The 27,785-nt window shown below is 33.9% G+C and overlaps 5 protein-coding genes across 8 annotated transcripts; 3 read left to right on the top strand and 2 right to left on the bottom strand.

Annotated features, from left to right (window-relative positions):
- The first annotated feature begins 247 nt into the window (after positions 1 to 247).
- LOC107060906 (uncharacterized) lies at positions 248 to 4,406 on the top strand. 2 transcript variants are annotated; one of them, XM_015309448.1, is made up of 4 exons: positions 248 to 428; positions 821 to 912; positions 3,784 to 3,904; positions 3,995 to 4,406. In XM_015309448.1, exons 3-4 carry the CDS (start codon positions 3,822 to 3,824, stop codon positions 4,128 to 4,130), a joined length of 219 nt encoding a protein of 72 aa, XP_015164934.1. In that variant the 5' UTR covers positions 248 to 428; positions 821 to 912; positions 3,784 to 3,821; the 3' UTR covers positions 4,131 to 4,406. The 2 variants fall into 2 exon arrangements, with proteins under 2 accessions (XP_015164934.1, XP_015164933.1); XM_015309447.1 differs by lacking the exon at positions 821 to 912.
- Positions 4,407 to 5,439: 1,033 nt separating this feature from the next.
- Positions 5,440 to 12,518, top strand: LOC102579316 (pheophorbide a oxygenase, chloroplastic). Its single transcript, XM_006348981.2, has 7 exons — positions 5,440 to 6,186; positions 6,442 to 6,677; positions 8,233 to 8,359; positions 10,362 to 10,498; positions 10,978 to 11,137; positions 11,652 to 11,930; positions 12,132 to 12,518. The coding sequence occupies exons 1-7, from the start codon at positions 5,731 to 5,733 to the stop codon at positions 12,384 to 12,386; spliced, it is 1,650 nt and encodes a 549-aa protein (XP_006349043.1). The 5' UTR covers positions 5,440 to 5,730; the 3' UTR covers positions 12,387 to 12,518.
- Positions 12,519 to 12,596: 78 nt separating this feature from the next.
- Positions 12,597 to 13,284, bottom strand: LOC102578986 (histone H2B.2). Its single transcript, XM_006348980.2, has one exon. The coding sequence runs from the start codon at positions 13,188 to 13,190 to the stop codon at positions 12,762 to 12,764; it is 429 nt and encodes a 142-aa protein (XP_006349042.1). The 5' UTR covers positions 13,191 to 13,284; the 3' UTR covers positions 12,597 to 12,761.
- Positions 13,285 to 14,723: 1,439 nt separating this feature from the next.
- On the bottom strand, positions 14,724 to 16,104 carry LOC102578650 (zinc finger protein STOP1 homolog). Its single transcript, XM_006348979.2, has one exon. It carries the CDS (start codon positions 15,907 to 15,909, stop codon positions 14,953 to 14,955), a length of 957 nt encoding a protein of 318 aa, XP_006349041.1. The 5' UTR covers positions 15,910 to 16,104; the 3' UTR covers positions 14,724 to 14,952.
- A 5,214-nt stretch (positions 16,105 to 21,318) lies between these two features.
- Positions 21,319 to 25,680, top strand: LOC102606429 (50S ribosomal protein L9, chloroplastic). 3 transcript variants are annotated; one of them, XR_367409.2, is made up of 7 exons: positions 21,319 to 21,516; positions 21,633 to 21,760; positions 23,293 to 23,338; positions 23,498 to 23,595; positions 23,671 to 23,718; positions 24,256 to 24,443; positions 25,449 to 25,680. XR_367409.2 is itself a non-coding variant. In XM_006348978.2 (6 exons), exons 1-6 carry the CDS (start codon positions 21,379 to 21,381, stop codon positions 24,374 to 24,376), a joined length of 579 nt encoding a protein of 192 aa, XP_006349040.1. In that variant the 5' UTR covers positions 21,319 to 21,378; the 3' UTR covers positions 24,377 to 24,544. The 3 variants fall into 3 exon arrangements, 1 of the variants encoding a protein (XP_006349040.1); XR_367408.2 differs by having other exon boundaries at positions 25,445 to 25,680; XM_006348978.2 differs by lacking the exon at positions 25,449 to 25,680 and having other exon boundaries at positions 24,256 to 24,544.
- The last annotated feature ends 2,105 nt before the right edge of the window (positions 25,681 to 27,785 follow it).

The raw sequence follows: 27,785 nt of genomic DNA, 5'->3' as shown, positions 1-27,785 counted from the left end.
ATCATAAATAAGATGAATTTATTATAATAATAAAATATTTAATATATAATTTCATAAGTAAAATTTGAAAAAGATATGATGACATATGCACACAGTATTTATTTTTTAAACATCTTATTTCCATTAAAAAACGATACACTTCTAAATTTAAAATAATTAATCTTGTACTTTTATTATTTATTACTGTATATAATATATGTATATATTCTTAATGAAATGTGTAAGAGTAATAAAATTGGAAAAATAGTTTAAGAAAAAAAAATAAAGGGGAAAAGATAATGGTCCATTTAGCAAACAACATCAAAATTATCAAGCGGGTCGGGTACAGCCGATAGAGAAGAAGAGACCATCGGAGCCGAAAAAGCTTCAGTTCGCCGGCGATTGTTAGTCGGAGAATCCCATTTTCCCGGTTCCTCAGATTCTTCCTGGTAAAGTTTTATTTTTTCTTGGAATTCACTCTCCTACTAGGATTACGACTCTCGGAATTTATCATTCGGATAATCGTAGCTCAGTTGGTTGAGTATCTGAACTTTTTTACTTTTTGATCGTTTAGCATTTTTGGGGAAATATTGACATTTGATTGATGAAACTTTGTAGGCTACTACTTGTAATGTACTGAAATCAGCAGAGGCGGATATAAGATTTAAACTTGATTTGAAATTATGAGTGTATAATATTTGGTGAATTTAACTTTGTGGGCTCCTTTCCATACCATTAGTCATAGTAGTACTCTAGTAGTTTCTTATCCTTTGTGTTTGGTTACTATTTGTTATTGCTGCTACTTCGGTTATCGTATTATCTTGTTGTCATTATTGTTCAGGAGTATACTATTTTGTTAGGGTTTCTTCATTTTTGTACTGTTTTTCTTCGTTGAGCTGAAGGTCTATCGGAAACTGTCTCTCTACCTCCGAGGTAAGAGTAATGTTTGCATACAGTCTACCCTCCCTGAACTCCACTTTGTGGGATTACACTGCCTGTTGTTGAAGTGTTTGTCACATGTTGAAAATACTGGGTTCGGTTGAATCTGTAACTGGTTAAGCTACATAGATCATTTCTGAAATGATGCATTCAAGGTTTGGTGCCAAGATGCATTCTTTTTCTTTTTATTATGAATGAGATACCTAAGAGTGAATATTGACTATAGTGGCCACGACTACATTTTCTGATCCACAATATGCTTTCATTCATTTACCTGTGAGAAATATCTTTCTCGGTATTTTCTCTACATCATCAGTCAAGCCAGAACTGTAGTCCACTTTTATTTTTACTATAGATTTCTATAAACTTGGTAAATCCTGTTTTAAACTTACTAGTCCCTGCCTGCAAACTCATTTTGTATGTCGAAGACAACCTCCTTTGTTAACCAACCGAATTGTTGCTACTGTATTTGTAGAGATTACCTTCCTCTGCAGGGCTTGCTTTTCAAGACTTCGTTTGAATACCTCCTTTAGAGAGGTATTGTTCCAGCCACCGCTCTAATCTCCTTTCTTACAAATCTCCAAATAACTAGTTTCAGAAGTTAACCATCCTTGAACCTTCCTCGTAACAAGATCAATATTTGTGAAAAGTCCAATTACTTTGTGCGTTCTCCCACCTTGACAATGGTGTGTATATTTGTGCACCTTCCAAACCGGTTCTTGCTTTCTCGTGTTAATGCTCAAACCAGATACTGTCTCAAACTGTATTAGCCTTTCAAACAGTGCTTTGATTTGTTGAGATTCATTGGAAATTTGTGTCATTAGCTAATAAGAAATATGTAATGCGTACGTCATCTCATGACACACCGCTTGTTCCAAAGCCTCTCAAAATCTATTTGGATGACTTCTTTTAAAAAAATTCTTATAAGAATTGTGGCTTGGCCAGCTTGTATGCATCTTGACTATTACACGGGTACCCGCTATTTCCCATCAGCATAGGGACCATTTAACTTTGCTAACCTAGGCTTAGTTGATGGAAAAAACACCCAGAGTTTTTTGTCTCTCGTCTCTGGGATATGGACACTAGTCTCCAAAGTTTGTTCCCACTTCATTGATCACTAGGCCACATCCTTTGGTGCTTCGAAGGAATTTTCCTAATAGCTTAGTTAATAAGTCCATCACAAATAAGAGTATAGTGGGGATAGTGGATCTGAAATTGGGAGTTTTCAATCATGATGGGAATGATCTCACTAGGTTGAGAGAGGTTCGCCTTGGATGGAAAATCCCTTCCATAGTATAACTTCGCATGTCGAATCCATAAGTAATATACACATTTTATACGATGTATGATGATAATGAATGGTTCAAAACTTTTTCGTTGACAACGAATATATAAATGTTTTCTTGTACTAATTAAAGTTTGATCAATGGAATTGAGAATGTTATGGTGTTTGCTCTGTATTATTATCTGTCCTTCTGTGAAGATAGATGGGGTATTCAATATGGCTATATAACGTGTCATTGTCTCAGGTTAAAGTAGTGTGTTCTCAAAACATTCAGTATAAGAGATGTAAAGAGCCAAAATTTGGGTAAGATTGAAAAAATCCTTGCCCCAGTTCTTCTTCCTTGATACCAAATGTCCATGGGAATGTATTCTATAACAGCTCATTCACTGTGAGTCTGTGACCATTCATTCCTTTCAGCCCAAGGTCAGACCACCAGCGCATCCTGACAAATGAGTAGCATCTCTGATGTTAGACCTTTTAAGTCCATATTGTCATTGACTTTGACATACTTTCACCTTTTAGTAAAGATGATGGGGAATAGCTGATAGTCACCCTTGCTTGAGAGGTGGTATTAGGCAACTCAAGTTGTTAAGAGTTGTTCAACCTACTAATGACTTCTCTATGTGCATCAACCACAAGACGGAACTCTATTACTAACTTTGTCCCCCTGTACTGCTAAACACTTATATTTTCGCTATATTTCACCTAAAAAAGTTTACTTCTTAAAACTGTTGAAAAAATTGTCTTAAGGCAGTATATTGTTACTCCTTATCAATAAAAAGGACAAAGAAAGGCAGTATTTTGTCATAAGCTTTTCTGGGCCCATTAGAAAACTGTTTTAAGTTTGTCGTTTAGAATTTGATTTCGTAGGATAAACTAAAGCACAAAATATAACATAGAGAAATTAGAGTAGATATTATCTACTAATTGTATCTTTGACTAAGCATAGGTATATCATTTCTTTTAGTATTTGTACCCACAGTTGTAGGTGATAAGAGTATAACCAAAGGATTTTTCTGTCTTATCTTCTGATATCAAATTATCAATGATATGGCATTGGGAAATCGTTCTCCTAAATCTGTAAAATTTGAATTCGATAAATTGATAAGGATTCTTCATATCAAAGCTCAATCAGTTACAACCCAACGGTTATGAATAAAACCACTGTTTTCATTAGTGACCAAAGGAGAAAGCCTGTCCCCTGCATCACTTAGCAGCAGGATACGTTGCAAATGTTCCTGAACATAATCTTTTTTATTTATTTTTTATATTGGTAACTGTAGTTCCTGAACGTAATCTTATTATTCATGACATCTTGGATGTCTCTTAACCATTATAAATATTGTTCAAGTCACCTTTGAACTGTTATGTATAGCAGAAAGATATGTTTAAGTTGTGCCTGAACGTAATCCTATTATTCATGCCGTCTTTTACATCTCTTAACCTCTGTGATATTGTTGGAGCAACCTTCAAACAGTTGTGTATTGCAGAAATATATGTTGTAGTTGTGCCTGAACGTAGTGCTATTGCCGTGTTTGACATCTCTTAACCTGTGTTCTCTTCTTTTTTCTTTCTCCCAGTTGTAGGATACTCAAACATCCTACTTTATCTTCACTTGATGTCTCGGAAGCGTAATGTCATTGTTGCCACAGGCTTGCTAGTCTTTGCATCTGCTGGCTTATCCTTTCCGTTTTACATGGCGTAAGTGAAACTTCATTGCTTGTCAAAAAATAAAGAGGTGATCTTTTATATTATTTTGCTTAATTGAAAGTTATCATTGTTTCAATTCAGGTCAAGATCATCAAGGGCAACTCCAGTCATTGATTCATCAAAGCCATTGCCACCCCAGGCGACGTTTCGTGGCCCTTACATCAACACAGGATCTCGTGATATTGGACCTGATCATCAAACATACCCTAAGAAATAACATCTTTCTTGATTAGATAGTAGTTTTGCTAGTTATTGAAGTCACTCTAGATTTCCCCTTTCTTTCTATTTGATGAAAAGAGATAATAATGAGAGTCTGTTGAAACTGGCTCAGGAGAAATTTGCATGTTTGAGAGTGATCCAGGAGCGCCCTAGCTGGCCTGGACACCATTGTTATCGAAAACTCTGGAGGAAATTTGCATGTTTGAGAGTGATCGAGGAGCGTCCTATCTGGCTTGGACACCACTGTTACAAGAAAAAATGTTCTTCTTTTAGAGATTTTTAGACATGTCACTGTGATGTTGCTTTATTGTTCAGAAACAACGATATGTAATATGCTGAATAGCAGCGAGGCTAGAATTTTCACTAAAAAGTTTGAAAATGAGGGTAAAAAGAAAGGGAAAATTTTCTTTTTCTCCTTTTTAGATAACATCAAAATATGAAAAATTGTTTTCCTTCTTTCCCACTTACTTTCATACCAAATTGAACTAAAAGAAAAGGAAACCTACTCTAAACATTTGTGGGAAATTGGGAATACAACCACCTAAATGTTGAAGCTAGATTTTTTTTTTCTGAATAGAAAAAGCAAAGAAGAATATTGTTACTACTAGGGTGTGTTTACATATTTTCCATATTTGGTTGTTTAAATCTTTAAAGAAAATAAGTTCTAAAATGAAAGAAAATGACTTTCTTATTATTGTACTGTATTGTTAAAATTATCATTAGGTAACATTGAAAAAATTTATTTTGTGTAATCATCAATTTGGTGTGATCGTATTGTTATTTTATTTTTCTTCTTCTCATTTTGTCTTATACTTATTGTTTAATAATTTTATTTTATCTTTTTTCCTATCTTAGCTTTATCCTATTTTCGTGTAAGTTTATCCTTCAAATTATAGATTGTGACATTATATAACGATGGATAACGATACAATATATTCAAATGTTAGTATACTTTTATTAAAATAAAATACAAAATAATATAATATAATACATTACGATATGATATATTATGAAGTTATACGAAATAGCTTGTCTAAATATAATGATGTGACATTTCAAGCTCATTATCTTCCTCTCCTTACTCCAAAAACATATTAGAAATATTATTATTATTTTTGAAATTTTGAGTTGAAAGTGTTTAATAGAAATATTTACCATTGACATTTAACCATTGATTTTATCTCCTCTCTACTTTCACAATTTTTTTTATTTCTCTGTTGTGTAATATTCATATTAGAGTCTGATCAAATCTAAATTTATGTCGAAAAATCTCACATCAAAAATAAATAGCTCTCTAATAAAGACGACTCCATTATCGAAGGAGTCAAACCCAAGAACTCTAACCAGACGAAGGAGTATTTATCGCTCCACTCACCGTTAACACAGTCTCTTCTTCTTCCTATAGCCCCACCACCACAGCTTTCATTTTCTGGGGCCTCCCTCACAAACATACTTCCAGAAAACTCATCAAATTCAATTCAACACATTGTTCATATCTTGCACGCATATCCTTCTTCTTCTTCTTCACTTGAACATTTATGTATTAGTAACTCAAACAAATAAAATTGATTAGCTCAATTTTCATCAGTAACTCAACAATGGTTTCTTCTCTGTTGGTACTATCTCCACTACCAACTCCTCAAATTCTTTCAATTTCATCTTCCTTACATTCTTCTCTACCTTCAATCCCTTTCAAACCCCACAATTTTCTTAGAATTAGAAGGAAAAAAAATAGGCCAATTTCATCTCCTTTTAGAGTAGCTGCACCCCCAACAACAACACCTTTTTCAGCTACTGAAGAAGAAGAGGAAGAACAAAACCCAGATTCAAAATCTAGTGATATTGAAGATACACAAAATGATGAACAAGATTCGTCCTCGAAATTCTCTTGGAGAGATCATTGGTACCCAGTTTCATTAGTTGAAGATCTCGACCCGAGTATACCCACACCATTTCAGCTACTTAATCGTGATATAGTTATCTGGTTTGATAAATCTGGATCTCAGTGGGTTGCTTTAGATGACAAATGCCCTCATCGTCTTGCTCCTTTATCTGTAAAGATCCAATCGACCCACTTCTCAATTTTGCCTCAAAATGAGTTAAATAGTCAAAAATACACCTATATATCCCGAATTTTTCGAGTTTCATATCTGAACTATCACGTGTACGAGCTTCCTATAATTGGTGATAGTTCAGTATGAAACTCGAATAATTGAGATACTTTATATGTGTTTTCGACCCTTTACTCCTATAAAGTTGAAGAAAAAAAGGGTATTTGATATATGGGTGTTTTTTATTTTTGTTTGTAGGAAGGGAGATTAGATGAAAATGGGGATTTGCAGTGTTCATATCATGGATGGTCATTTAATGGATGTGGTTCTTGTACAAGGATACCTCAAGCTGCATCTCAAGGACCTGAAGCTAAAGCTTTTCAGTCTCCAAGAGCATGTGCTACTAGATTTCCAATTATGGTTTCTCAAGGTTTACTCTTTGTTTGGCCTGATGAAAATGGTTGGGAGAGAGCTCAGGCAACAAAGCCACCTATGTAAGTTTCTGTTGATTCTTCATTACTATTGTTTAGTAATCATGTTTATTAAACTATATATTGTTTAGTTAGGTTATTATATTATATACTAATCAGTTATCTTTACTATAGTGACTTAGTTTATATTATACTAATCGGTTATCTTTACTATAGTGACTTAGTTTATATTATACTAATCAGTTATCCTTACTATAGTAAAAAGGGGGAAGCCCGATGCACAAAGCATCCTGCATTTATGCAGGTTGTGGGGAAGGGTCGCACCCCTTAGGGTGCGATGTAGACAACCTTCCAAGCATTAGTGGTTGTTTCCACGGCTCGAACCATTATCTTTACTATAGTGACTTTTTAGTTTATATTTGTACCAATCGGCTGTCTTTACTGTAGCAACTTAGATTATTATACTTATCAATTATCTTTACTATAGTAAGTTTATATTTATAATAATCGGTTTGTCTCGCCCCCAAGGCCTAGCTCAAGTGGCAAAAGGTGGAGGATTTGTGGCTTAGGTCGCAGGTTCAAGCCCCACACCATGCAAAGCGAAGCCCGGTATTTAAGTGGAGAATGGTAGAGGGGCGGGCCCATTATCCACCGAGTTTAGAAGTCTGTGATTAGTCTAAAAGGCGGGTCACAGACGGATTTCTCGGTTATCAAAAAAAGAAAAAGAAAATCGGTTTGTCTCTACTATAGCAACTTAGTTTTTTTTTTTTTATGACAAGGGAAACCCGCTGCCGCTACCCTTTTGGTGCGCACAGGGTAAAACCCTCACTCCTATGCAATAGCTCACAAACCACATAGGAGAGGTAACCCGCACTAGGTAAGCCCGGTGCGACGAGCTCGACCCAAAAGGCAAACCCCTTGCTTTCGCTGGCAAGAGGTTTCGAACTTGGACCTCCAACATAAAAGTCTCAAGCAACTTAGTTTATATTATACTAATCAATTATCTTTACGATAGTGGCTTAAGTTTATATTATACTAATCGGTTATCTATACTATAGTGGATTAAGTTTGTATTACACTAATCAGTTATTTTTAGTATAGTGACTAGTTTGAAATATTCTTCTTATTTTTTTTTTTTTGATTTGCACCGGGTGTCCGAGTCTCTTTGAGCCCCGACTAATCCCGGGGGTGCACAGGCCCTCGGCAAGGAGTTTCCCGCAAGTGCACCACGGTTAATTCAGGTTTTACCCAGTCCGATGGCCCTCAGAAATTGTTTGCACCCAGTGGGTTTCGAACTTGAGACCTTGAAAGGGAGCAAACCCCAAGGCTCAAGTCAATTGCCAGCAGGCCAACCCCTGAGGGTTAAAATATTCTTCTTATTTTATTGAGCTATTGTTCGATAACGAGGCTGATTTGGTGCGCTGAGAGGGTAGCTCAGTTGGTTGAGGTCCTTCATGTGTGGTTGAAGGATCAAATTTCATTCCCCAAAAAATAATTTTGAGAATGTATTGATCAAGATAATGAGGCTGTTTTGGTTTATATTATAATTGGTAACTTTTAGTATACTTTTAGTGGATTTAAAATAATTTTGATTAGTTGTTTAATGGGATATTTCTAGGTTGCCTGAAGATTTTGATAAGCCTGAGTTTGCAACAGTGACAATTCAGCGTGATCTGTTTTATGGCTATGACACTCTCATGGAGAACGTCTCTGATCCTTCTCACATTGATTTTGCGCATCACAAGGTACTCTATGCAACATTTTTGTTCCCTTTTGGGTTCTAATATAATTAAGAATCCGCTTTCGGACCCGAGGTTTTATCTACTTCTTCCCTAATTAATTATCAAGTTGACTAAGCTAAGTGTTAGTACTCAAACTCAGCGTGACTACTTTACAAGTGTAGACCAAATTTTGCTCTACTACTTGCACGTTAAGTTGAGCATAACTACAGTATTAGACCAGTATGATGTGTTGTTCAAACTAGCAAGAAAGCTCAAGCTGAAGTGGGTTCACCTAATATGCAATAAGGAGTTTAGTGCAAACTGGTTACTAACCTTGATTTGGGCCTTCAAAGATTAGCTCAATCGGCAAACTGAAGCACTTATTTTTTCCGCTATTTTAGATAGCCACTCCCGAATTATTCAATAGAGACTCCTTCCGTATCACTATAGTTGATCTGCTATATTAGCCGAAGATATCAATTAATTACCAATTGGAGTCTCAGGGATACATTTTAAGCTAATGGGTGAAAGGGAGGTAATCTTTTGATAAAGTGCTATGTGATATCATTGAGACAGTGTTTTGTAGTATATTGAACTTTTAGATAAGACACCATCCCATCCAAAGGGGATGGTGTATTTAGTTGGGGACTTGATAACTGGAACAAGGAATAAACTTGGATAGGATATTTGCTCATGCAAGACTCAGCAGAGATGCGGAGGTCAGGCTGGTGAAAGACTTGTTACTTATCGTAGCCAATCAGAAACGGGAACTGACAAATATTGGTGGGGTTTATGCAGGAAAGGGACTTCTTCTTTTCTCTTCTGTACATATACATCTCTTTGGGAAATAAACATTTCCACTCCATCTGTTACATTTACTACTAGCAAAGCTGTCAATCTTATTTTCTATCTTGTGTCTCTTAAAACCTGTGGTCATTCTCTATTGTTTAGAACCAAAATTGCCCTCAAGTTCCTAAAACAAGCATAAAATTGGTCTTTTTACAATACTCTACTTCCTACTTCCAAGCGATTATCCTCTCTTTTAATTTAAACCATTAGACACTTACATACAACAATTATGTCTCAATCCCATACTAATTGTTGTCTGCTATATGAATCCTCTATCTATTCTGCTATTCAATACTCAATAATTTATCTTTTAACACAACTCATAAGTTATCAAAAAACTAAGATTATTTAAAATTTACATTTATTCTTACACTTGTATGAACAACTTATATTTTACAAATATGCCCACACACAGAGTGTGCCATAATTTCTAGTTTAAGATCTATCCTTACATGCTAAAAATGAATAGTCCTCAGGTTTAGTTCTGAGTTCTCATAAGGTAGGGGTTGTTTGGTTTTTGAGTTCCATATAAATTTGAGCTCAAACTGTTTTACATGTGAAGAATGTGCTTTTTGAGCTTCTGAGACAAGTAGCTCGCTGTGCTTGGCCAAAACATATATGACGCATTTAAGGTCGTTCCTTGGAGGATTTTCTCTTTATATGGAACGGACGGTATAAAGGTGTAGCTTTTGAGTGTTGCTCATTGTTTTATACAAATTTTCATAACCTTACTTTCTGTTGCAATTATTAGGTAAAGACATACTTGGAGAGCAATAGCTAGAAGTATGCCACGGGAATCTTAACTATCACTCTATGACTTCAGTGCTACTTTTATCAATTTATGGATAGTTTTTCGATCTTTCCATCTTAAAAGATGAAGCTGACAGGATTAGGCTCTCTGGAGTTTGGATACTGAACAACGTGCCAGACAGTCCTTAAAAATACCTAAACAGACAATGTTGTGTGTATCTGTAAATATAAATTTCAGAAAGCTCTGAAGTAGAGCTTTCATCTTTTTGTGGCTAAATGACTTTAATATTAGCAAAGGGCTTCAGGTATAAGACAACAGAATACAGTGTATAAATAGATGTGCATTTTTACTAGAGTGATACTGCTGCAGCTTGCTTAGTGTGTCCAACAACACAAGTCTTTTAACTTATTTATTGATATTTTACAGGTTACTGGAAGGCGAGACAGAGCAAAGCCCTTGCCATTCAAGATGGAGGCATCTGGACCTTGGGGTTTTGCTGGTGCAAACAATGATAAACCAAAAATTACTGCAAAATTTGTCGCACCTTGTTACTCAATGAATAAGTAAGTTTGACATCTTAAAGTAGATCATCTTTCTTGACTATCAAGGCAAGCAATCATGTATCAATCAATAGTAATTAATCATCTTTAGGTAGATATGCTTGCATCACTTTTCTCTTTCTCCTACTTCACAGAGTCTGTTATCTGCCAACAAAACGAAACATTAGTAGCATTATGTATCTATACTCTATGGTTGTGGGAATTATATCCTGTTCAAGACTTGGGTTCTTTAAGGTTAATAAATGATATCAATTGTTTTGATCATCTAGTGTAAAGGATTTTTATATAGAAATCATGGGTTGATAGCTTTCCAGACCTGCTGCATGGTTTGTACGAGGCTTTGCACATCAATAGATGGAAGTTCGCCATGTTGTTGGTGTACATGTCTTTATATCTTTGTATGAATAACCTTTTCTATGTAAATATTAGCTCCATCCATGCTGCAATTAGTATGACTAAGATCTCATTGGAATTTTTTGCAGAATAGAGATCGACACAAAGCTTCCAATTGTGGGTGATCAGAAGTGGGTGATATGGATTTGTTCCTTTAATGTACCTATGGCACCAGGAAAGACCCGGTCAATTGTTTGTAGTGCTCGAAACTTCTTCCAATTTACAGTGCCTGGGCCTGCTTGGTGGCAGGTAATAATGCTTCCATTTTACAATCATCTCAGGAAATTCTACTCTTCAATGTGTCTCTGAGCTAATGTGCTTCAGCAGCACTTCCATAGTTGGGGTAAGACACAATTAGATCATGTTGTATCCATTGAAGTTAGAAATAATGTAAACTGGATGAGCCAAGTTGACATATGACTTCTACTCTCTCAATGTGCTGATACTTTGTTATCTAAGAGACACCGCAAATGATTTAGATAGAAGCTCATATTCATGGTGGGAAAACTGTATATCTTGGATCAAAATGATCTACACTTTCCTTAAGTATCTTGCAACCATACTTGTGAGGTCAAGAGGTCACATAAAGTAGGGATGGTGAACTACTTGGTTCTTCTGCCTCTAGTAGATGCTGTAACTGTTCCTGAAGCCTTTTTGAACTTCTTTAATATTCGGTTGGGTGTTGGAAGGACGATGAATTCTCAGGGTTCAATGGTAATATTTATCATAATGACTAAGAATTTTCATGATGTGTTGGCAATAGGTTTTTCCAAGATGGCAAGAACACTGGACTTCAAATAAGGTATATGATGGGGATATGATTGTTCTTCAAGGTCAAGAAAAAGTCTTTCTTTCGAAGTCAAAGGAGAATGGTACTGATGTCAACAAGGAGTATACAAAACTCACATTTACACCCACTCAAGCTGATCGATTCGTCTTGGCTTTCCGAAATTGGCTTAGGCGGCATGGCAATAGTCAACCTGAATGGTTTGGTAGCACAGACGATCAATCACTGCCATCTACAGTCTTATCCAAACGCCAGGTACTGATTCTTGGGACTCCAATCTGCTACTCTTCCTATGGTCCATTGCGACTAAAGCCAAATTTTCATGCCACCGAAAGCACACAACTACTACTACTACGCCTCAATCCCAAACAAGCTAGTCATGGTTAACCAAAAGCATACAAACAATTAAATGTTTTCTTGAATTGTTCCTTATTCTAAAACTTCACAACTTTACAGATGATGGACAGATTCGAACAACACACACTCAAATGTTCATCTTGCAAAAATGCTTACTACACATTCGAGAAGTTGCAGAAGTTACTAATTGGTGCAGTAGTGATATGTTGTGCAACTGCAGGCATTCCTGCAGAGTTTAACCTACGTATTATCTTGGGTTCATTAGCAATTATAAGTGCTGGGCTGGCATACGTTATACACGAATTACAGAAGAATTTCATCTTTGTTGATTATGTACATGCTGAAATTGACTGAATGCCATCTAAGGTCTTCAACTGTTGGCAACAACACAATTTTTCTTTCATGTATATATAACAGATATCTAATTTGTAAGTATTGTTACTTTGCTTAAGATTCAGAAACAGCACAAAAAGTCTGTTCCTTCTTTTTTCCTCATATCAACAAGAATGATAGATAATCAACAAAAGCAAAAACCCAAATTCAATAACATACAAAAAGAAGATATAACAGAAGCAACTGCATTGGAGAAAACACATTCATTCATATTCATTACTGTTAAATTCAAGTACAACCAAAACCTACAAATCTAACAGAGAATTTTCAACCAAACATAAGCAACTACCTTTACATTCCCCAAAATACCAATTACCCCACAACACCCCATTACATCTAAGAACTAGTAAACTTAGTAACAGCCTTAGTTCCTTCAGAAACAGCATGTTTAGCCAACTCACCAGGCAAAACAAGCCTAACAGCAGTCTGAATTTCCCTTGAAGTGATTGTAGGCTTCTTGTTAATCCTAGCCAATCTTGAAGACTCCTGAGCAAGCTTCTCAAATATATCATTGATGAAACTGTTCATAATCCCCATAGATTTGCTTGAGATACCGATGTCTGGGTGTACTTGTTTCAGAACCTTGAAGATGTAGATCTTGTAGGTTTCAACACTCTTCTTAGATCTCTTCTTCTTCTTATCAGCACCAGAAGAACCTGATTCTTTTGGTAACTTCTTCCCTGCTTTTGGGGTTTTTTCAGCCTTTTTCTCCTCTGTTGGCTTCTTCTCTGCTGGCTTTTTCTCTGCTGCTGCTTTAGGTGCCATTGGAACTGAAATTGAGAATCTGAAAATGGGTTTTGAGTAAAAAAGAGATTTGAATTGAGGAATTTGAGTTTGTTGATGGAGGGAAGAAGAAGAAAAGGCGGACACTTTATAGAGTTTGTTTTTTTGGGGTTTGAGTTTTGATTGGTTTGTTTGGAGTGACGCGGATCGTGAATTTGGACCGTTGATTTGAACGCAGAAAGGACGGTTGAGATTTTGTCGATTTGTAGTTTTGAAGGATCCACGTGGGGGATTTTTATTGGTTGTATGTAGTTTGCGCGGATCGTTGATTTTTGCCGTTTGATTAAAGGAGTGATTTAACGGTAGATTAAGCCTCTGTGAGGCGTTATAAGAATAACATAATTTTGAGGGAAGGGAAAAAAGCGATTTTTACGTAAATGTGTTATTTAACTTTCGTTAACTAATATTTATGATTTTTAATTTTGAGTGTTCACAAATAGGCATTTAAACGCATATAAAGTTGAATAACTAGACCCACATGTCTTATGTGTCAATTAGCATGAGATACAATCGAATTGAGTTGTATATGTCACGTATGACGTGTGTGTCTATCAGTTCAACTTTATACAAGTTTCAGTGTTTATTTATGCACACTCAAAATTAAAAATCGTAAATGACAATTAATAACAAGTTAAATGACACGTTTATATATGTTGTCAATGTAAATTGATTTTTTTACTATTTGAGTGTGTCTTCCATAACACATTGCACATTTGATTCCTAGCTATGCTTAGATTCTATTTTTCTAATGTACAATCCACTTATGAGATTACATTAGATATGTTATTGTTATTAATTTGAGCTTGAATCTCGCCACCATCTTTCATCACATTGAAAATACATATATAAGGTTACACAGCTATATATGTTAGGGATAAGATACAAGTACATCCTAGACTATAATCGAATTTTCAGAGACACACTTTAAATAAACTAAGGTCTTATTATCCCCGAATTTATTTGTTTGTAAATTTGTACACCTTTTGCCTTACGTGGTATACTCTGTGTCTCCACGTAGTTGAGGAGCGTGGGAGATGTTTGGATGCCACGTAAGTCAAAAAGATGTACAAAATTACAAATAAATTTATTCAATAATAATAGAACCTTAGTTTAGTTAAGGTGTATATCTGAAATTTCGATTATAGTCTAGGGAATACTTGTGTCTTATCCCATATATGTCAAGGTGTACTATTTATCATCTTTCACAAAGGCTACGGCATTTTTCATCAAAGCCCATCAACACAAAAAAATTAAAATAAAAATAAAAAAGTCCATTGCAAAACAAGTAATACATTTATTAAGTTTTAGTTTTTTCATGATTAGATGGTCACATGATTATATTCGACATATGGAACCAAAGCAAGTAGAGATACATAACTAGGTAGAGTTCCAATATAAGGTCACAAAGTTATACTATTAGTTATTATACTATTCATCATATTTCACTAGGGCATAATATATCTTTCAAGCTAGGATAATTGATTTTTACATCGATTCATCAAAATACAAGCACATCAACATTTTACAACAAAAAATAGGTGCATTACATTACAAACCAACTAAGTAAATTATAAAATCTACTAGCTAGTTAGCTCATATGAGCTGAGGATCTTTCGTAAACAACCTTTTTACCCCAGGGGTAGAGATAGTTATGGCATGCGTACATTCTACCCTCCTCAAGCTTGAGTACTTATGGGACTACTCTGGATATGTTATCGACTTATCATGGTTGTTGTTGCACTAGCTACCTTGCACTTTCTTTTATAAGTGGAGTGTGTCCAACAAATAAAGAAACATGCCCCATAAGCTTGTCTTTTCTTGAAAAAGTAGTACCACATGAACATTGCCATTTCAAATCACCACAATGTTTCTCATGAGTTCTAAGATCAGACAACACAGAAAAATTCTTCTTGTTGCATCTCTTACACACATACATTTTAGGACAATGACTTCTCTTGTAATGATTCTTAACACACACCATTGATTTCAATGGTTGAAACTTCGCGTGTTTCTTGTTCCACCTACATCCTTCTTGTGGACACGAATATTTAATCGTGTTACTACTTGATTTCAACAATCCTTCGCTCGTTGAATCATTGATTCTCTTCATAGGATTACTCAATGCAGCACTAGACTTATATTCATCTCCATGAGCCCTCATATGCATTCTCAAATTTGCATCCCTTTTAAACCCTTTACCACAAATTTGACAATAGTGTGTATACTTTGCCAATAAATCAGATGCATCTAACTCAATAATATCATAATTATTTTCTTCATGAGTCACAACTTTCCCTTTTGAAGTACTCAACAATAATTCCCTTTTTCCAAAATCTTTACCATAATTATCATGACTAATAGTACTACTAGCTATAATAGTACTACTATTAGTAACATGATTTTTGTTATCTTCATGAGTGTTACAATTATAATTGTAATTATCCTCATACCAATTATAATCTTGAAGCAAATGATCAACTTGACCTTGACCATGACCATGACCATTTTGAGATGGTTCGCGATATCTACTTGAATTCTGATTGAGTGAGGTAGAGTCTAGGACAATCTTTTGGCAAGAAAACATGAGGGAAGAAGAAGTTGTGATGATTTCTTGGATCAAAGTTCCCATATTCGCGATGATCATAGATATTGACTCAGGAGGAGGATGGATAATTGTTTGACTATCCGGAGTAATAAACATGGTGGCAAGTGATTGAACTTGATGAACTTTCTCTTTGAGAAGAGATAAGTTGAATAAAAATGAATGTTGTTGATGAGAATTATTATGTACTAAAGAAGATGAAGAAAATATATCTTCTTGAATATTATTATGATGATGATTTGATGAATATAATGGTATGTTTTGTGGATTATTAGCACTACTATTTGTCCCTTGAATCATTTTCAAGAAACCCTAAATTTTCTCTTAGAAAAAAAAAACACACTTTTTTTTTCTTCAAAATTTTTGATCATATAAGAAGGGGAAGAAAATAATGTAATTTTTTTAATTTCTTTTTATGACGTTTTGGAAATGAATTAAATAATAAGTCAGAGAGAAATAGTGATACAAATGTAAGTCAACTTTGAGATTCAAATCATACAAGTACCACTTAAAACCTCCCTCAAATACTACCATAGTCTTACATTAAGACAAAATTCTTGTGAAAGGTGGAAGAAATTTTTTATAATTAAACATTAATATAAAATAACTTATGGGGGACACAAACTTTTTTTTTCCTCATTCGGTGTTTAGTACCCATATTGAATTCAGACTAAATCTAAGTTCACATTTTGCGGGGTCTATTTCTTGGACATGACTTTTTCCATTCTCAAGCTCGAACCGACGAACTCGAGACCTCTGATTATCTCAACTATTTCATCACAATTCATTTTGGTGGCGACACAAACTTGTTTGGACAACAATTATACGTTTTGTTCTTGAAAAAATAAATATTTTGTTCAAACTATTTTTGTTGGTTGTGTAGTGTCAACCTTAGCTTCACGCATGAATTTGAAGTTGTAAATTAAAAAGATTTATTTATTTATTTATTTAAGAGATAATGTACTGACCATTTCCACATTTGTATTAGTTTATTGGAATTTTGGAGCTGTCATATATTTGGTTAAATTTAATAAATCTTTTGAGAATTGAGAATCTAACCACAAAATGTCATTTTATTAGGTAGGGACTACTGACATTTTCTTCTTTTTTGTGTCAATATATTTTATTCCATAGCCAATATTCGTATTGTATCAACTGTTTACATAAAATTTATAAAACTTAATTATCATATTTATAAGTGACTTAATGAAGTGAATATAGTGAATATATACATTAATCAATAATATTCAATTATGGTCAAGTAATATAAGTGTATGTGCATAATACATATCATGCATATATTGATTTGATATATATAAAGGATACGAATAAGTATTTTTATTCCAATATTCTATCCATGCTAAACAGTCATAAGAGTTATCATCGTGTGATTGCAAAAAAATTAAGGTAAAAATGTGTACATTATATTAGGGGTGTGTTAGGTATATACATACGGAGGAGGAAAACATTTTTCAGAATATAGTTTTCAACTTTTTCATGTTTAGTTATTCTGAAATTTTTTATAATATTTTCTAACGAAAGTAATACAAAAAGTTTCATTAATGACATTCCGAACTCCATATGTACTGTCTTCTCTATCTCCAAACACACCCCAACCCACACCCCTTTTCTACCCCAACCCCCTCTCCACTCCACCTTATTATCATAGTATTTTTCTACATGCATATTACATATGCATACTCTTGCGACAATATTTTATTTAACTACTTAACAAGCATAAAAAAAAACAAATAACAATTTTTAGTAAAAAATATTTTTCTTTGTGTCGAATATATACATAAATAGGGGAGAATTGCATGTTTAATGCATCACTAAACTACATGAAACATGAGTGTTGTTATCATGCACGTCGCCAAAACTTTTCATATCATGTATAAATTGTCCAACTTGGATATAATTGTCACGATCATAATTCATAATTAGTTTTGTCCCTTTTAACATAATAAGTTTCACAATTTTATCCGTTAGATTATGATATTATAGACTTCAAAAGCACTATGTCATCTGAACTTTATATATATATATTATAACTATATATTTACGCAAGTTTGTTTTTTATTTCGATGTGAAGTCTTACATATCTTAATTTTGAAGTTTGAGGAAGAAATGTGATTGAAATTTCTAGCATTCTTGTAAATCTTGTTCTTTAAAGTGTTGGAAAAAAAAGAGTAGAAGAGTTTTGTTGTAACTTATGAAATCTTATTGAACTAGGCTTTTAGTGGAAGTTAATAGTCATTGGTTAGGGTTATGAAATGAGGAAAGAACGAAAACACTCCTCCTCAAAACGTGATAAGAAGATAAAACTAAAAGAATTTCAGAGCAAACGTGCGCGGTCGCACAACTGAAGCTTAGGTCGTGTGGCTCTTCACACGGCCATGCCAGTAGCACTAACGTTCCCACGTGGTCGCGTGATAAAAATCTTCATCGCGCGGCGGTTAACACGCACTACGTAGTGCCGAGTAAAATGGGCATAACTTTTAGCACATAATTTGGATTGACGAAAGGTCGAAGGCGTTGTAAAGAAAACTTCAAGACCTATCATTTGGTTGGTATTAGGCCACAAAACTCTTCATATGCTAGGATTCCCTTATTACTTTTGTTCACATCCAATACATTTTCCACACGTATGATTGGGCCTTAGCATCTATGAACAATTAGGAATCAACCATGTATGAACCTATATACCTACGAAGAATGGTTTGGTTCTTAGCATAGAATTTTTTGGAGTGTTACAAGTGTACTTTTTTTAAGGATAGTTTTAAAATATTGCAAAGTCTTTCCATATTTCTTAAACTTTGTGACTACTGTCTGGTCAAACTACATCACATAAATTGGACATATATATTATTATGTTGGGTTGTATATTTTTGGGAAGCTTACAAAAATCTCATTAGTTTAGGAGTTAATTACTTAGATACACATTAATAGTTGGTTTGTAGTATTGCAAATCTTACTAGATTTTGGTGCGTCCAGATATATCATACATATATCTTGGAATACATAAGGTCAAAATTAGGTGTAGTTTGTTCTAGCTACACTCTATCCAAGTGAATTCGCATGTATCTGCGATACATGACAAATCTTGCTCGCGACCTCCCATCTCACTCGCCACTCTCTTATGTATCTGGTATCCCAGATACATACAAATACATGTATCTAGTCTGATTTACATGTATCTGAGATTTATGACTATCACGCTTGCCTCTCTTCCTATTTTACTGTATCTGGTAGCAAAAACACATGTATCTAGATGTATTGATAGGAAACTCTTTAGTGGTAACTAGTAAGATATGTAATTATTTGGAAGTATAGTTAGAATTTAATATATACGCTATGAATGTATATCTAATAATTTTCATCAACAACTCCATCCGAATTCATTCCTATCAAGCGGATTGAATTATTTAAGTATAAATCAATATTTGTTAATGGTCTACTAACATCGCAATATCTTCTATCCACAACAACTCCAGATTCTGGATGATCCATTGCTATATTCTTCAAAGTTATGCACAACAAATATTTTGTAAAGAAATCTACATTAACTTTCTTTTGATCCAAAAATACTTGCACACCCACATCACTATGGATACAAACCGATGGGCATCGATCACTAACTATTATATTTAATCTCTATGTCATTAATATTAGCATATATCCTAAGTTGCGAAGTTATCGCATTTACTAGTCCACTATATAGACTGAAAGATTCATAGATAATCCCCTCCATCTGAAAATCAACATATTTGCCTGTTTCATTAAAAAATAACAGTCAATCTTACATAACACAAATGAATAATAAATACGTTGTATTTATATTCACTTTTCATACCAACCTAATACAAATTTCATCCACAACTTCATACTTCTCACACAAATTTATACACACCAGTCATTACTTATTCATACCAATATCATTCCAAACAGTCTACCAAAATTCATACCATAAAACACATTTCATACATTTATTTTTGACACACATTTCATAAATTTATAACGATAACATCATCACTATTTCATACACTATCACAAAACAATATAATCAAATCATTCATAGATAAATCCAAAAACGCACACATCCATGGTATAAACAGTATACAAATTACAAAAACCAGTATACAAAAAACTCATAACATCATTTATTCAAGTTTCATAGAAATTATTTTGTAATATGAAACAAACGAAGGTTCATACAAAAAAATTCACAATTTAAATATATTATACACAACCAAAATCAGAAAATTTCATTTTCAGTTTCATTGTTCTTAATTTTTTTTTTACGTTTCATTAGTATAAAAATACAAATAATAAATCGCAATGAATACTAGCCAGAAGGATCCAATCTACCACCATGTTTTATTAATATCCATAAGAATCAGTCCATTACAACAAAATGAAGATTTTTGAACCAAAAATATTTTGGAATTAGTCGTGAATGACGACAATCACAGAAAAAAAAATCGAGGGAGAGAGAAACGTTTGGAAAAAAAAGAAAATCTGATTTTTTAATTACTTTTAACTGATTGAGTAAAAAAAGGAAAACAAATATTCATATTTTGTTTTGAATCTCCTAAATTTATGGCAATTCTTAATTATCCTTAATGTATTCAAATTAATGACTATAACTATATCCGTTTTTTTCTTTTATGATTTTTTAAAAATCGTTTTTTACTATTATTTTAAAACTCTTTTTTAAAAATAAAATTTACAACCTGAATTTTTTTATTATTACAACTTGAAAGTATTATTATACTGTGATAACTTGAAAATATTAGTCTTATATATGTCATTTATAAAATTTTCACATAAAATTTTGGGAAAATTGTATATAATAGCAAACTATTAATTCAAATTAAATGTTATAAATATAGTTTGATTTAATTGTACCTCATAGCAAACTGTTGTTATTTCGCCTCTCTCCTGGTGAATCTCGCTCGCCACTCTCGTTCTCTCCCTCACCTCTCTCGTTTTTTATACAAATGCAAGTGTATAAAGTGCGTTTGTGTTTGTATAAAGCGAGAGAAAATTGTATATATACATATATTTTCGTTCCCCTCTCTCCCCTCTCCCAGATCTCGCTCGCCACTCTCCTAGGTCTCGCTCGTTCACTCGCCTCTCTCACTTTATACAATTGATCTTTTTGTATATGTATACCAAAGCAGATTATACAACTATTTTTTTTATATATGTATAGCGAAATATTCATATATATGTTTGCTATGGAGCGCAATTATGCAAACTTTGCTATAGCATACAAATATGAATTTTGTATTTGCTATATGTGAAAGTTGCTCAAAAATTTTCACTTTTTTCCTATATGTTTAGAAAAAAGCCCGAAAACATTTACGGGCCTATGAAAATGGCCCAAGCTATTATTATTGGACCAAGAAACGGGCCTAACATGAATTGGCCCAATAAGTTTTTTTTGGCCCATTAAGAAATCCATTATCTTCTTCAGTTCGCCATTACAGATAAGATAACGCTATAAACTGTAAAATTCAGAAAAACTGAGCAAAAAGTGAAGAAAAGAAGAAGGAAGAATTAGCTATGGCGTCATGGGGTTCATCTTCTTGTCTCCAAAATTACAGCTTAACCAAAAATCCATTTTCTGAAACAGTGAAATTTTCAGAAAGAACTTCAATATTAACCATTGTTGCTCAGAAAAAAACCAAGAAAGTACGAAAGGTGAGATAATTCTTGAAAATGTGATTAATGGGTTGGATTTATAATTGTCAAAATCTCATGTTTTGTCCATTTCTGAGTTCTAGCTGAATTGGGTATTTTTTGTTTTGATGGAACAGATAATACTGAAAGAGGATATTTCACAGTTGGGTAAAAAGGGAGACCTTTTGGATGTTAAAGCTGGATTCTTTAGGAATTATTTGCTACCATTGGGAAAAGCTCAAATTGTGACAGCTGCACTTATCAAGTAACTTGCTCAACTCTACTTTGAACTAGATTTTTGCCATTTGATTTCATTGCCTTTTAGATTCTTCTTTCATTAGCTGCATTTTTTTGGAGTTAGTGGTTGTTGGGTAGCTTCGTAGAATTATGCAGGTATTCGTTATTCCATCTAGAACATGCATAAGATAATACGTCGATTTCCTTATAACTTATAGTATATATATTAGTTAGGTAGGGTTTTGAATTACAAATCAAAAGCCACATTAATTTTATACATGAATAACTTATTTTCTAACTAGCTGCCAAACGTTGTATTACTTATACAAAAGTTAATTTATGAATAAGTTGCTTTTTTACTAGCTACGAAAGGACCCCTTAATGTTTGTTAATATTGGTTCTGCTTGTGTTAGATGGATTTTTAAGTGTCCCTTTTGGAGCCTGTTAGTAGATGCTTTTAAGTGTTGAGTATTCACATCTAGACATCTCAATTTGGTCTCAACTGACAACTAAACAGTCCAACTCGTCTCCATTGTGTGTTGTGGACACCCGATGTTGACGTACACATACATTTTGGTGGTGTGTAGATGATCATTTTGTAAGTTGGAGTGTTCAACTGACTAAATGGAGATGAGTTGAGGTGTAGACGTGCATACTCAAAGTTGGAGTGTTTACTTGCTAGTTAATGCCGAGTTTGAGTGTCTATTTCTGTATTATGACTAGTTTAAATTATCGACTTAACCTTATTGTTGAACTCAAGACTTTAGTTCTTCTGTCCGTTATCTTATTTTCGTGCCTCATAATTAATGTCAGGATTCTTTGGTTCAACTATTTAATATGCCACACACAATACTTTGCTTGGTTGTTGATGAGTGGAAGTATGTTATTACTATTGCTTGTTTTGTTTAATCTTTCATCTAAGCCGATTGACCAGTGTCGAATGGAGATAAAATAGGTATACTTAGTCTATGGGATCTTTTAAACTACTTGTAACTAGCTGAAAAGTGAACGTACCCATGGATTATACATATCTTCGTGCAAAGGTCGTACCCGAAAACGATGCTTAATCATTTTCAATATTTCTTGAGCAGAAATCTGGTGATTTTGGTGTTATAACTCTTGGTCAGTACACAAACTCTGCATAACTTTTGTTCTCAGAAATCGTGCTTCTTATGATTAATGATCATAGGTTTTAAGTAAGTTCGCTTCTTTTAACCAAATATAATTTATTGATAACGGATTCGTCTTTAATACATTGTCCTACATTGCATAAGATGGATAATCGGTTGACTTTGTCTTTAGCTTTTGGGTGAGCAATAGGCCTAACCAGCTGTTAACATTAATGGTGTGATAGTCCTGTAAAAGTCTTATATATAAGGGATTTGCTATTTCATACTAAAGAACAAAACAAATAGGTGAAGGCTTCGTTAGAGATGGTTGTTAGAAGAAATTTTGGTTTGATATTTTTGATAGCTATTAGCGTGCTTTGCCTTCAGTGAGAGATTACCTAACTTAATGGATGCATTTTTATTTTATAACATTATGTACTTTTCTTCTCAGGGAAATGAAGATGGAAGACGAGAAAGTTGAGGCTGAAAAACAACGGGTAACTAGACAATTCTCATTAATCTAATCTATTGAAAGTTGAAAAATATATACATTTTTTTAATTTTCAAGTCACTAAAAGTTTAAAAGTGTTGACCTACACCAATATAAATTGTTTCGTAATGAATGTGGTTTTAGTTAAACGTTTAATTGATTTCAGGTGAAAGATGAGGCACAACAGCTTGCTCGAATTTTTGAAACTATTGGAGCCTTCAAGGTGAAGCGTAAGGGTGGGAAAGGAAAGCAAATATTTGGAAGGTCAGTGAAATACTAAATTGTGATGAGCAACTTGGTGAATATTTGATCTACCTTTTGACGTCATCGTTCTTGCAGTGTTACTGCTCAGGATCTCGTTGATATTATAAAAGCACAGATACAGAGGTACCATTTTCCAATCTTTTCTGCCATAGCATGTAGATAGTAGTATGCGAACTAATCACTACTTTAAGTTCATTGAGGACTGTTAAAGTATATTGTCCTTCATAAGGTTGATCCTGTAATATGAATTTGCATGAACTTGAAAACCGATGTTCTCTGATTCATCTGGTTTGTTAAGTCATCCGAATATTTTTCATGCAGTGCTTATTTTCTTTTGTGATTCCTTCTGTGCGGTGTTACTATGTGCGGTGTTACTTTAAAACCGATGTTCTCTGATTCCATTTTTCGTCTATTGCTAGAGCAAAAGCTGTTGTTTTTGAAGCAATGTGATGTCTGTTTCGATGATCGCATAGTAGCTTGCTACTACCCCTCTGTCCCCGAAAAAAGAAAGAGAAGAAAGGATTGAAAATCTGTTATCTACTTTTAATAGGAAGAAAAGTGACGGGGGATAAAAAAGTTGTCGTATAAAGTCTTGAAGGAAATCAGATGTACTAATTGAGTTCCTACTTTACTGTATATTCACACGCAATCTACTTGTAGGGACGTGGACAAGAAAATCGTCAATCTGCCTGAGATTCGAGAAACCGGAGAATATATTGCTGAATTGAAGCTGCATCCAGAAGTTACAGCTCGAGTAAGGTTGACAGTGTTTGCCAATTGAGCATAGGGGCTTTCTGGTGCAGTTGATGCCAAGTCAGGATTTTGCTGTATCGGCTCGCTGGGCCAAGGTACAATCTTTTGTTGATTCCAGTGACTATTATTCAAGCAAAGTGAATGGCTTTGGTGCTACATTAAATCTACATTAATCAAATCCTACATTTACAGAACACCTAAATGGGCCCAAAGTTTTAGGCTTTTAGTTCACAAAGTTAAGTTGCCAAAGTAATGACAAGTATGACATATGTAAAAAACGACAACATACCTAGTGTAATCCCACAAGTTAGGTTTGGGGAGGGTAGAATGTATGCAAACCTTACCCTACCTTAGGAGGTAGATAGGTGATTTCTGATAGACCCTCAGCTCAAGAAAAAGCATATCGAAAAAAGAAATAACGAAAGTGAAGAAATCATGGTAAAATACTATAGAAAGAATGACAAAGCATTCTGAATAAGAAAGGATCACTAACTACAACAAAGTATGACGGCAAAATAAGTCAAACCCTTTGGAGTTTCACGAGTCCGAATTTAGATACAACTCTTTTCAAAACAAACCTCAACTTCACGAGTCCGAATTTGAATAATGTTATATACTTGTATTTACTCTTTCCTCACACTGTTCCAATCCTGATAGCATCAAGTTTGAATGACGTTTTTGATTTGATATGTACTAGTACTTTTCTTGGGGACAATACTCGTCGTGGTTTATATGCATGAGTATATTATTTTCCTGTACGTTCCTGCATACGATTAGGTGCTTCTTTGTAATATCAAGAAATGCCTGAATAATGTCCCTGAGCAAAATGATAAAATTGCAACTTTTAAGTTCTTAAGATAAGACATAGTCGATAAACATGAGAACGTTTTTCTTTGATGACTGAGAAATCAGTCTGGAGCCAACCTTTGAGCTAACCACAACCTCCAAAACTCGAGGATGATGGCCCCGCCCCTCTATCCTTATATACTAGACTTAGTTTCTTGGCGCAGGGCTCGAACTTGTGACAAAATTTGAGAATGAATTCTTATCCATAACTGCTGTTTTGTTTTCTTTTTGATTCCATTTTTCTTGTCAGGTAGGGAGGATGCCAATAAACAAGGTAAAACATCAAGATTCAGACTCCACATATGGACCCCAAGTTTGTATATGAATTTTCTTCTTTTGAGATCATTTATCCTGACCTGTAACATCAGTCTTCTCATCCTAAGCCTTGTTATTTCAACTATCATCACTAGATACAAATCTTGTACCTATCTTTTCAATTATTTGTTTCCAATGAAATGGTTATATCCAGTAAGATCATTCACCTAAGTGATTCAATCATCTTTAAGCAGATGTGGATCTAGGCCGGGTTTTGTGGGTTCAACTGAACTCATAACTTCGGGCTCAAAGTATGAGTGTGGATGCAAAAAGGATTTAAAATGCATACATATGATAAGTTCACACTCATTCTGAACTCATCGACTCTGGTTCTAAATTCACCTAAGTCCTTAAGATAGCTGTTTTTTTTTTCTCTCGAGTCTCTTGTAAGCGATTTTTTAATGATGCTTATTGTTATGGGAATGAGGTTCTCCATTCCTATTTATCACATACATGGTGTTGGTAAGTGAAGTTTATAACTAGCCAGGGACTTTAGAACCACGAGGTTTCAGGTTTAGATCCTAACGTAGACGAAAACACCAGGTGATTTTTTTCCATTTGTCCAAGTCTTGGCAAACAGAGTTACATGATACCTATGCTAGTGGGGGAAGTTGCATGTACCTTGTAGAACTTGTAGAATTAGTTGGGGTGATGAAAATTGCTTTGGCATTATCCATTGTCAAGTTGGAAGAGCTGAAAAGTTCTGATAGGATAACAAGATTAATTATTTCTTAGTGTCCCTTTTGGCCAATGTTAATCCTCTAATTCTTTGTGTTTGGTCATCATCTGGGGGCCCCTAATAGGCTAATACAGAGAAGCAACTAAGTTGAATATTCAAAGACTTGGAAATTATGCAATATATATACTTGAAATAAATGTAAAAAATGAGATAAGTGTTTATATCTGACCAACTAGATTAGCAAGATCACCTAATTCTTATCTTAAATAATGTTTGTCTGTCATCAGTGATTGCGTTGGAATGGTAAGTACTACTTCATCTTTAATTAGAGGTCTCAGGTTTGAGCTTTGCAAATAGAGTCGTCGTTGGTAGGAAGCGGCTTACACCTGGATTCACCTTCTTTTTTTCTCCGTCTGTTTACTTCAAATTTTGAAATTCCTTAATAAATTTTTTGACTTCATCACTAATTACAATAAATGCTTAGTAAGTACATTAGGCTCTTTAGACACTACAAATAACACATCAAATTGGTCATTCCATTTACACCCCCACTATCACCTGGTATTTGAAATATACTGACTCGATTAATTTAGATTCGCATTATATAAAATCAATTAAAAAGAACTTCTTAGGAAATGAAATTGAAAGTCAAGTGAATACAAGAAAACCAACTAGGTGTCGAGTTGGGGAGCACGCCACCTCAACAATGTATTTTTTAACAAAGTTGTCCACATGATGTCTCCAATGAACTCAAGTTGTAAACACATGCCATGTCAACTATGTCGTTCAATGCTCATATTGAAGTCTGATTATTTTAGATTTATATCGTATAAGATCCATTTTGGAGGATAACGTTTCCTATCAAGATTTTTTTATATTCAGGACTTGAATGAACATTTTCATCTCCACTACACCACATCTTATAGTTTATTATTATTAGTTTGTGACATGTATGAAACTCTATTACGAACACATACGCAAAACTACAGTAGTTGATTAGGAGGTAAATTCATATATAAAATTAATATGAGATTCGATCTGTAATTTAGAAATCCATATAACTAATACATATATAAGTTAGGAGGGATTCTATGTATTATCTTATACAAAATAGAATGTAGAATAATTAATATACGAATAAATAAATCTGACATAACTAATACCTATGTACATAAAATAATATATTAATACCAAACAACAACTTAAGGTTCAGTAACTGCCACTTTCATGACTTTCTCATCAATTAAGTTATACAACTTAAGTACTTTAATTTAGACTAAACGTATTTGACTTAATTAGTCCTCAATTATAGATACTTAATTACGTGTTTGAAATGTAGTTAGTTAAGTACTTAATTAGTTGTAAAAGAGATAAGCTATACTATTAATCTTCATTGACTTTAGAATAATGTTTATATATTTCTTAGACAGTGCAACATAATGATTTATATTCTTTGTTACCTTTCTTTTTATACTATAGTTTTTCTTCTTGCTTAGATAATTGATCCAATAATACATTAATCCATCAATGAGATAGATCTAGTGGTTAATGAAGCAGATAAAAATAATTTTAAAATTAAGGTCTAAATTATAGCAAA

Source organism: Solanum tuberosum, unplaced genomic scaffold (assembly GCF_000226075.1).
Source record: "Solanum tuberosum cultivar DM 1-3 516 R44 unplaced genomic scaffold, SolTub_3.0 scf00101, whole genome shotgun sequence".
NCBI classification, from domain to species: Eukaryota; Viridiplantae; Streptophyta; class Magnoliopsida; order Solanales; family Solanaceae; genus Solanum; species Solanum tuberosum.
The sequence above is the reverse complement of the archived record's forward strand: the minus strand, read 5'-3'. Positions and strand labels throughout refer to the sequence as shown.